The following is an 11,707-nucleotide window of genomic DNA, read 5'->3' as shown; positions in this document are numbered from 1 at the left end:
GATAACAGGTAGGGTCAGTTTTATTATATACATTATATCTGACATTAGTTCCATACAAAGCAATGCGAGGTAAGGGATAATAAGAAAGATAGCCTAACCAAAACGTTTTGGAAATACCTGAATATTCAAACCACTCCATTTTATTGAACTTTAAACCTAATTAGTCTTCGTTTTTGTCAAACGTTTTTTTAAAGACTTTTAGGACATGATAATGTCGAAAAATACTCATTTTAGGGTGAGAGTATATTTTCTTTCGGAATACAAATTTTGCAAATAAGACCAATCAGTTAAGTTATTAATGTAGACATTCCATAAAAAACATGGTTGAAGATGATATTTTGAACGACTGTCTATTTTTTGTACAACTTTGTAGCTTATTAACGTATGTTTCCTCAGAAATCGGGCCATACATTTATGTCGGTATTCAAAATCAGAGATCAGTGGATACATGTCAGTATTCGCAGTAATCATTGTCTTTACAACTAACGACTAACAGCACCAAAATTTTAAGAGACAATGTGAAAGCAAAATCTCTAGCGCTTGTCACTGAGTTAATATGTAAGTTAATTAGAGTAATCAAGGGAACTAAGATTCTAGCGGAAATCAAAAGAATGCAATCCAAGGACAAAGACCAGGCATGGAAAACAGACTAGCACGACAAATAACAAAGTAACTAAAATAATACAAACAAAGTAACAAAAGTAAATGCGCAACTCGGACTCTACTGAAAACTGGGAGCAGGAACCAGGTGCACCGGTAGGGTAAGCGGCCTCTGTTTTTCTAGAAACACCCGCCGAGTTGCTCATAAAAAGTCAAGTCCGGGGTAGAGGAAAGAGGAAATATAAACTATGACACCTTGAGCAAATCAGTTCTCATGGTGCAGATAGATACACCGAAACGATCCACGAGTTGATTACGACCATAAAACTTCTGTAGTGATGACTCCAATCTTGTAGCAACATAAACCTGTTCCAGCAGCCGAATTGTAAGAAGACTAACGCGATACAAAAAGTATGCGTATTATGGCAATCTCTGACATAACACATTGTTGTGATACGCAGGTGCCGAAGGGAAGTTGCCAAAGATGAAAGGAAAGTTGAAAATTCTGAATGAAAAGTTCTTTAGGGTAGATCCAAGGTATAAAATACTCGAAACTTGGATTGTTTAACGATAATACGTCATCTATATAGCTGAGATTAAAAGATATAGCTAAACGATGTTCTTCCTTTCGGATCAGATCAGCTATTAAGTCAGCCGCAAAAGAGTGAAGGAATAGGTCAGCGAGTAGAGGAGCACAATTTGTTCCCATTGGAATATCGAACGTTTGTTGAAAAAAAAAAAAACGCATCCACCGCATGTTGTCGATAAAAAATTTCAGCATTTTGTATACTTGGAAGGTGATATGGAATTATTTTTTACAAAGTATGAGAGGAATCTCTACCAAGAACTATATATTTGTATCTAGGTGTACTATCTTTTTTGGAGAAATAACGATGTATAATGTTTTTGAGTCGGGATTTTTACTGAGTATGGGGGAATAGAAGTATACAGTGTTGAAAAATCATAGGTTTTAATGCTATTATATTCTGATAATAATCTTGAATTGAGGGTCTTCAAAATATCTTTCGAATTTTTCAGGATCCACATTGAATTAAGACCACTAATTGTCATCATTTTTAACATTTATTACGGAACTAATTATCATTATTTTAAGTCGGAAGGATGTGTGTTCTTGTTTTTTATCTTGCAGTTTTGTGCTGGTATCTGTATTTGCTATGTCTACTGGCTGTAGGCGTGGTCCATGGTTCAATGAAGAAAGGAGTGGCCACAAGCAATGGTAGACACTATCATTGTGGAGACGAGCAGGCCTTAACTCACATTCATTGGTGGTTGGTAAACTTTTGTCTTACTGCATTCATATTCGTTGTTGTCCGATTGCATATACTAAGTACTTTTTTTTCTCAGTTCCGAATAAAACGCCTTGTTATTGTCTTTTTCTTTTGTTCTCAGATTTTTGTTCTCTCTTTAGAAAAGTCTTATAGCTCTTTTACTACAAATGTTAGTCATTTTGCCTTTTATATTTCCACGTAATCAAATATTCAATTTGATTTAAACATAACATTTTACATCATATCATAATCTATTTATTATTAAAATACATTTCCATATGAATTTTAAGATTCTCGACAAAACATTCGTCGCGTAATAGGTATGATCTACCTAAACTGAAAAGAACCTATGATTTTGACAGTTACTATATGCAATTTGTCCTCTATTTTGTGGCACCTCTGTAGTCCAGATAATTTAACTGTGGTAAATCTAGATTGGCTAAAAAAATAATAAAAAAAAAATACCATAATACATGTTTACATCTGTACATATAGAATCCAACACTTTTAATATTTTTCCCAATAAGAAGAGATTTAATTTTAAATGGAAAGTCAATGTAATAGCTTATCTTCCATAATAGAAAATATTTTGATTTGACAAAGATTTAATTTGTAGGTATAATTGGTTCAAGACTGCTGACAAGTTACACGATAAACATAACTGCACAGGCCCATATGGCAACCACCAATTTGTACCTATGGTGTGGGGTTTGAAACGCTGGGATGGACCTATTACTTTAGAAAGTATACCATCCAATGCCAAGTATCTATTAGGCTATAATGAACCCGACCATCACAGCCAAGCAAACATGACCCCTGCAGCTGCTGCTGAACATTGGAAGAATGATATTGAACCACATGGAGCTGGTAAAATTCTCGTCAGTCCAGCTGTTACAAATTTAAATTGGTTAGTACAATTCTTCCATCACTGCAAGGGTTGTCGGGTCGACCACGTTGCCGTTCACAAGTATAATTGCGACGCCTCCTACGTCATGAATTTTTTGCGTCAGGCATGGCAAAAATTTCGTAGACCAATATGGCTAACAGAATTTTCCTGCCCCCACAGCACTGATCCAAACCAACAGCTGAAATTTATGAAAGAGATTTTGCCTCAGCTTGAATCTGCCCATTTTGTGTTTAGATATGCCTGGTTTGCGACGAGAACCATGAAGTCTGATTGGGTTACACCCGCAGTTAATTTACTGAATACAGATTCACCCACTCTGACAACACTTGGCCATTATTACAATAATTTTAGAGCATAGTTTAGTGACAAATAAATTCACGAGACTTATGTTTTATCCAAAAATTAAGCCATTTGCTTTTATTGTTTGTACCTTGTGAAAAACATGGAACCATAAGGAAAATTAGTATATGTCAATAGTTTTGTAGGAAATCACTTTATTGTTATGTGTGTGTTTGTACGATCAATGGTCACTTCTTAACTCATAGGTTACTTTAAAGCGATATACATTTTATAATTTTACAAAATGTTAATGCATTTAGTAGATATATGAAGCTGAACATCACACATTTAAGTTTGGTGACGGCATAGCAAAACATTTTTTCTAAAGAAGATTATTATTGTCGATTGTGCACGAGTTCTGATCTTATTGAATTGAATAAGCCAAGGGGTCTTCCAGGATTGCAAAGAGATTTAATCTGAAAAAAAAACTAACACAAAAATATTGAATTGTTATATTAAGATTATATTCCTGTTGTAACATTTTGATTGTCGGTATTAAATCTAGCATTTGTATCATCTGATACCGGTATTTCAACGCTAACATTAATAACACCAGTTTTTTTACCTACGTCAGTTGGCTTCGATTTATGATCGGAGTCGCCGTACTTATAAAAGTATGCAACAACGAAATAAACGCCGAAATCCAGTGCCATTAAAACTGCCAGTAGGAAAAATAGATACTCCATTTTACCATCATTTATTTCGTCTGGAAATCAAGAGTCTAAAATATGAAACAATTTTGATAAAAGAATTGAAATGCTTAGTATTATCAAATTTTAACTGGTTAAGCTCCACAACAAATACAATAATTGCTTAAATTTGTTCAGTAAGCCTTTCCTTTGTTATAACAGCCAAATGTGTATCTTAATCTTTACATACGAGATCCCTATCAACAACTGAAAGGTAGATTAAAGATTTAAATTAAATACTGATATTTCGAGAAAAATGGTAAATTCAGGTAACAATACCTTTCTCTAGGTACAGATAATGTATGTTTTTTTTCAAAACTCAAATGACGAAATTATTACAGTGTTTAATTAATTGTTCCTTTTGGGCGCATGAAATATGCAGTAGGGTTTCACTAGTATTATAAGGCCTTAACCTCCCAACTATTTATGTAAGGTAAAAAAATAACTGAAACATTACACAAACACACAATTTTAACTCAATAATGCACCCAATTCTCTCCATTAAATACCTCAACATCCACAAAATAAAGACAAAATGAAATAGCCACTTAAATAATGCTCGTGGTTACTGAAAGGAAGCTCAGAACATATTAAATAATGGCAATGCCATAAAAACTACCAGCATTAGAAATAATCTGTCACTACAATTCAAGTAGTAGTTCTAAATAGGCAAGATTCAATGTAGTGCAATACTACAAAATGAATTGGTGTTTTTGTAGAGATACGATTAGGGTTGAACATATCTTTTTGCGAAAACTAAGTTCTAAGAATAGACAATACTTCTTACAATTAAGCTTCTGGACCAGGGTAACATTACTACAAGATTAGTCATAACAACAAAAGTTTCATGTTCGTCATCATGAACTCGTGGATCGTTACGATGTATCCATCTGCACCATGAAAAAAACTGATTTGTTCAGCGTGTCATAGTTTTCCTTTTCTCTTTCGTCTACCCAGAACTTGCCTTTTTATGAGCGAATTGGCGGGTGTTTCTAGAAGAAGAACGATTATGCATACAATTGTAATACAAACAATCAGTCCAAATCGAATTTAAAAATAGTCAATTTTATTATTTTCTTATTTTTGACATTTTTATCTCTGTCAGTTTGTGTGTTCTCAAACGTGTATTGCTCATGGCATGATATATCGAACGGTATGTTCGTTATTCTATCATGACCTGTTATATAAAATATATCATAATCATTATTACATACTAGGGGGTTCTGACCCGGTTGCTGCGATTACAATTTCTAGTATCAGTTCTGCAACGTAATTACCGACACCTGATGTTGCCAGGAAGACCCCATACATACACCTTGCATAAAATCTGGAGCCTGGGAATAGGCAAATTCTAGTCCTTTTGAAAAATATAAACATACTGATTATCATGAAGTTCAAGCAACCTTGCATTGTTTTAAAATCAGCGATAGTCTTAATGTGCTGAAATCTTCTACATCATCGAGCAGTAAACATTCAAATGACTCCTTTTGTATTTAAATCTGTTTTAATAATATACCAGAATCATCCATGAACATAATTTCATGCGTAAATACATGGCCACATCACACATATTGCACACTTGAAATGATGTGTAAAGGGATAGAAAAGATAAAACAAAACCATACCAATAACGTAACGATGAGAATAAAGAACAAAACACTCTCAAAATAGACGATAGAGGTTTGTAAAATCTTAAATTTAAATTACCTGAAATACCTGTGAAAACTTCGCTTGCACCTATTAAACCATATTGGGGATTCTGAGCAAAAACTGTAAGTGTTGATGCATTGAACTGATCTCCTGCCAGATTCTGGTTTATTATTGATATGTTTTCCTTCCTGATAACTCGTATCCATTCCTTCAGTGGCCAAAACTAGTTTTCTGTCGTATTGTGACACATGTTTTTCCGCGAATTGGTATAACTTTTATGCGGATTCTAAAAAAAAAAACCAAATCTCGGTTTTTCTGGACAATTATTCAAATACAACAATATCAAACATCACGACCTTCGATTTTTCAACACTTCGCACTAGTTCTATGTCGGCAATTCAGAAATATCAGAAATCGCTGTCATTAAAAAAGGATAGCACCCATAAATAAATATATATCAACTGGCAAGAATAATTCTTATTTCGTTTGAAATAATCTAAATTTTCTTGTTAATACACCAAATAAGTTGGCAAGTGTTGGAATTTTGTATTGACAGCATATTTGTCCACAGACAGTCACACTACCAATGATGACTTATTGTGCCCCCTGGTCGTCTGTCTGTTCCCTCACTCTTATGAGGAAGATTTCATAACAACCTTCATTTGGCTAGCTAGGTTCTTTTTCTCCACCAGTTGTAGCTATTTGAATTGGCGTTCTAGCATTTTTGCATGTTCAAAAGTTTTTCCTCAAAGGACCTGAAGTTATAAAAACGCACTACACACATTAAGCGGTCTGCTTCATATCTCGACCGACTTTTATAGATCATCGAAGGACTCATAACCCAAACTTTGTGATAAATGATATAACACCTCATTGAAAACTTTCAATGTTCCATTTTTCTTTGGCAAAATTTCTTCAACCATGTGTAAGGAGTTTATATGTCACAGCTCATACGTGAAGCCACAGCCGATCGATGCTGCATGATTATTTGTGCTTTACTTCTTACAAATAAACTCTTGAAACGAGAACATGTCGCTACAAGACTAAATTTATCACTTTAAAAGTTTAACGGTCAACGTCATAATCGCATTGATCGTTGCTGTGTTGCCATCTCCACGAGTTTTCTTTTTTTTGGTTTAATATCATATTTAAAGCGGGTATTTCTAGAAAAACAAAGAAAGCGTACCCTGTTGATATTATTCGATCCATATTCCCGGTTGTAAGTAGAATCTGAGTTTACCACTTATTCTTTAGCTTCTAGCTTTTGCGTCTTCTTTTACGTACCAGCCCATATCAAATTCCTTCGGTATATGTGATTTATGGTGTAAAAACCCACAAAACAAACGATGCTTTTTCAGTCTACATATGATATATTTTCACGTAACACTGGTCTGTAATTTTGAGAAATCATACATTCATCTCCCATTAAAATAAACCAAACCAAGAGGGATCACTCTTACAAAGTGCCAATTTCACACATAATCTACACAATTTTTATATCGGAACTCCCGATTGACAAAGACTGGTTATGTGTTCTGTAACTGTGTTTTGAACTAAAAATAAAAGTATATTCGGTGGGTTTTTGTAAAATAAAAATAATATATATTATGTATACACTTGTCTTTTCCCGGATCATGAGAATTCTATTCATATTCTTTTTGTTTATATTTTAAGACAATATTAGTATTTGGACAGTCCCCGAGAGGCCTAGAACATATGAGTACTAGTATATCTATATGAACCTGGGGTTTTCGACATTATGCAAGCTATATATTGACTGATAATCTTATACGGTAAATTGCTTTACATTTGAAACAAAGACACATAATTAAAAAAGTTACAGAAGAGCAAATATAAATACTGTATTTTTTACATCAAAGTCCAAATATAAATTACCTTCATTATCTATTTATGAAAAAGTTATCAAAATTAGGGTTCAATGTACTCTTATATTTTGTTAATCTTTTTTTTTAAAACACCACACTGGGATTCCTTTTTATACAAATAAAACAATGATTAAAAAATTGGAGTGTAAACTTTATATGAAATATTTGACACGGAATTTCACACTCAGTTCACTTTAAACTATAATTAAATACGCATGTAGTCCGGACTGTCCAATCATAAGGTCTGGAACAAGTATGATTCATTTAATGCGAATAGCAATTGGACTTAGCAACCATCTGGGATGCAAGTTTTTAATAATAATAATAATAATAATAATAATAATAATAGAACAACAACAAAAGAAAAAAAAAGAAAATCAAATAAAAAAAAACAAAAAAAAAAAAACAAAACCAAAAAAAAAAAAAACAAAAAAAACCCCAAAATTGGAACAAAGTAAGAGAGCATCATATTGTTTATTTGACATTATACCTATTCTGTGTAGATGTGACGGAGACCTATTCATCCTTTCTAATAATTATACCTATTCTCTGTAGATGTGACGGAGACCTATTCATCCTTTCTAATAATGGATAGACAAGGGATTCCATTATTGGTATTAGTATTATAATGATAATTGTATCAAACAGAGTAAGCACAGCGACTGGAACATGTCCAGAACCGACCTTTATGTTCATACGCTCTCCTTGAAGATAGAATGATGTACTCATCTGAAATTGTACGAAAACGTCGATCATTGAAAATATACATTCAAAATTAAAAATGAAGAAATATGTAACTATAAAGGATCCAAGAAATCTTGGTTTAATTAACGCTTAAAAAGTCTTAGTTATTTAATTGATCAAATTTGTGAAAAAAAACTGACACAAATTACAGTCCCTGAACGGCCTTAACTTACAGTTTTATATGTATCTGTGAGTATATTGCCCAATACATGATAACAAGGAAGAAAACCGGCAATATTATAAAAACAACCTTGACACCATCGACCAGTTCATTGTTGTATTGCCCTCCATTTTCTCTTCAAGTTCTATCAAACCCTTGACATTTAGTTGCAAAGCAGACTCCAACTGAGTCTTTCAGAATACTTCCTAAAAAAATATGTGAAATGATATGATAATACGGTTATACGTCCCATTTTTGAAAGAGTAATCAAGGGAACCTAGGTTATAGCGGTAATCAAAATAATTTAATCCAGGGACAACGACCAGACATGGAAAACGGACATACACAACAAAGAGCATAAAGTAACTAAAATTATACATACAAAGCAACAAAAGCAAATGAGAATGTATATATGAAATGTACATAAGCAAAATTTTCAGAAGTCACTTGGCGCAAGTAAGTTCTAAAATGACGAAATTTTCGGAACAAACATAACTCGGAAGTCGACTATTATCTTTTCATAAAAGTTTTATAGTTATAATAAGCACTATCAAATTCAAGATTTACCGACACATAATTTTGTCTTTCATTTACCTTCTGACATGTTATTAACATAGTTAGACTTGTTGAAAACAAACAGAATTTGTGCCAAAATCATGCTGATTAATGAAATCAGGAATCCAACATCAAACCCTACATCCTGTTGTACAGCTGCAACACCTGAGTATGCTATGATAGCTCCAACGTTTATAAACCAATAAAACCTAAATTATAAAGTGGTATACATAAAGGAGTAACTAAATCCTTGTTATTGAAATTTTCGATCTAAAATGTGTTCAGTCTAGCCAATAAATATAATTTTCATGTATATGGAGGTATAACTTCCACAATTATGATGTAGAGATCACTCGAAGCGTGTATGCATCATATATTTGTTATGTTCAATTAAACAAAACAAAATTTGATAATTTAAATCAGTATATATTGTAGTTGAAATCGTAGGTTTATGTTAAAAATTGTAGTTTTGATATCACTGCGTGGTAGAAAATAAATGTATTTATGTAGAATTAAAGGCCATTCAAAGATGACATCACGTTCAAAATTAAATTATGATAATATTTCTCTTGTAAACTATCATGCCACATGCAGCAATGATTATGAACGATTACAGTATCAGCATTTCAAAGAAAACGATACCACAATAAAATACACTTCTAATGACTAAAAAAGGAACAGAATGGTCAGTTAAATAATCAAGCTCATATATTTGTGGTAATAATTATCGATGATGTGCAGAATATTACTTTCATTACGAATACTCCGTAATAACCACTGAATTGTCAAATTATGTTGGTAATTTATAACTATGTAAGTATGTTTTACAATCTTAACAGATAACAGGCAGATAAAGAGATTATCAACAACTTTATTCATAATAATATTGTTTACAAACTTGTCATTTACTCGTTAATGTTAAAATATATTTTGCCGTTTCAATTTAATTTTAACTATATATGACTGTCATTATCATTATGTCTTTTAAACTGCTTTTTCATGTTTAATGGTTGTCGTTCTGCTCACAGTTTAGTCATTTAGTTTTGTATTAATTTTTTTTCCTGGTATTCCTGCGTCCCAAGGAAAAATTCTGGTAATCAAGCTTTTTTAGTATATGATGGAATGATAAACATGATGAAATAATTATTTTATTAAAATTTACAGTGTCAGGCCTAAGATAGCATTAGCACTACATGGCTATGATGGTACCACCACTGCAGACCTAAGATGACACAAACATTGCAGGATTATGATGGCACCACCATTACAGGGTTATGATGGAAAACTTGATGCAATAATGCGTATCTTTAAAAAATCAACAAAACGTCCATATAAGAAAAAATATATAAAAGTTCTATCATTTTTCAGTTTTAAAGATTGACAAACTATTCAATAGAGCTTTTTATTGATATTAAAGTTTACTTTCTCATGGCCTTGCACCGACGATAGTTGATGGCTTATCTGACAAAAAAGACGGGTAACAGCTGGTCATTGAGTAACTGGGCTATCTAAATATATAATCGTGACAGTCCTTTTCAAAGTTCATCGCTATCTGAAATAATCATATGATGACGAGTAAGCTGATGTTAACAGTACGCCAAAGTATATTAAGTTATCGGATATAATCTACCGATAACTTTTACTTTAAGAATTCACATGTTTACTCATATAATCATGAAGCCACTGTTTCATAAAACATACATGGCATCTATATAATTGAAATATTGTGCACACTGTGGCAGTATGATTTGTGAACGACCTTTTGAAAAGGTACTTATTTCAAGTTTCAATTAAAACCGGGTACCTTAACGGTTTATGATTTTAACCTTTTATTATACATTGTTATTGTAGCACAGATATTTGCATTCAAAAATAAAAAAAGCAAGGAATGACCATTGTCAATTAAATTATTGGTTCAAAAAACTTCAACAAAATAGTGCCTACAAAATTTCTTTCCTATTTGCTACTTAGCATACCAGTTAAAGAAAGATTGAACTGCATTTTTACCAAGGTATTCTACTTGTTGCGCTCCAAAAGGCCCAACTTTTGTTTTAATACCTCCAGTGCCAATGGCTATCAAAACCAGCGATGATAAAAAGAAGCCACGACGTGTTTTCTGAAATGTAAGTAAAATAATCAATGTTTATATGTAATTTGTGCAATTTGAAATATCTTATGTGACAAAAAAAATCTTTGACCTCATTTTGCATGATATTTGCATAAATATAAATATGATAAATAACTAACAGTGATAATAGTTATCAACTGACCACAGAAATTCCATTTCCATGTCCAAACCATGCTTCGTAGTCGACAGCTACAAGACCTAAAAGGGTTGAGAATTTGTAAAATTGAATTTACCAAACATAAAATTTTCACTCTTAACTTTTGAACAGTCACGCCAAAATATTCTTATAAGTATAAATAATTAATAACCAAATTTATCATTACACGCGTATAGTACGCCAAATGACTTACGATGACTATTTTTTGTTTACATTTTTTCCTACATCGGAACCCTTATGACCACTTTTGAGGTGGGAGGTTTGGCTATCCTTAGAGCTTGGTTTGACCTACCTTTTCACATTGAAATCACCGTACCAAGTAAGGAACAAAGTGGCTGCTTTCATTTTTCGGTTTATTATTTACTTTGTAATATGATGTGATATATACCTCCGATTTGTGATTATTATTTAAGTAGTTTTGTGTTTACCTTCATTAAATACAAAAAATAAAATAAAATAAAATAAAATAAAATGAAATACAACTCTTGATTACATTTTAGTTATTCACCTTCATCAGCATCTTCAATATTCGTTTGAACCTTATATTCCGCTAATATTGGTTGTTTGATTTCATCTCGATCCATCTGTTATTGTGTATATTTC

The 11,707-nt window shown here is 32.4% G+C and overlaps 1 protein-coding gene and 1 pseudogene across 2 annotated transcripts; one reads left to right on the top strand and one right to left on the bottom strand.

The window, feature by feature from the left end:
• On the top strand, nucleotides 1-3,202 carry LOC148619177 (uncharacterized). Its single transcript, XM_088578800.1, has 3 exons — nucleotides 1-69; nucleotides 1,751-1,889; nucleotides 2,506-3,202. The coding sequence occupies exons 1-3, from the start codon at nucleotides 63-65 to the stop codon at nucleotides 3,152-3,154; spliced, it is 795 nt and encodes a 264-aa protein (XP_088434926.1). The 5' UTR covers nucleotides 1-62; the 3' UTR covers nucleotides 3,155-3,202.
• A 394-nt stretch (nucleotides 3,203-3,596) lies between these two features.
• On the bottom strand, nucleotides 3,597-11,707 carry LOC148619176 (solute carrier family 15 member 4-like; annotated as a pseudogene). Its single transcript, XR_015921345.1, has 9 exons — nucleotides 11,613-11,707; nucleotides 11,090-11,145; nucleotides 10,796-10,935; nucleotides 8,859-9,028; nucleotides 8,274-8,470; nucleotides 7,871-8,089; nucleotides 5,532-5,682; nucleotides 5,039-5,181; nucleotides 3,597-3,856 (listed from the first exon to the last, which is right to left on the bottom strand). The product of XR_015921345.1 is annotated as a solute carrier family 15 member 4-like (transcript).

The sequence above is a fragment of the Perna viridis genome, chromosome 4, assembly GCF_037379345.1.
Source record: "Perna viridis isolate PV_CMFRI_1.1 ecotype Kerala chromosome 4, ASM3737934v1, whole genome shotgun sequence".
Lineage (NCBI taxonomy): Eukaryota > Metazoa > Mollusca > Bivalvia > Mytilida > Mytilidae > Perna > Perna viridis.
This window is presented reverse-complemented; position numbering and strand designations above follow the sequence as displayed.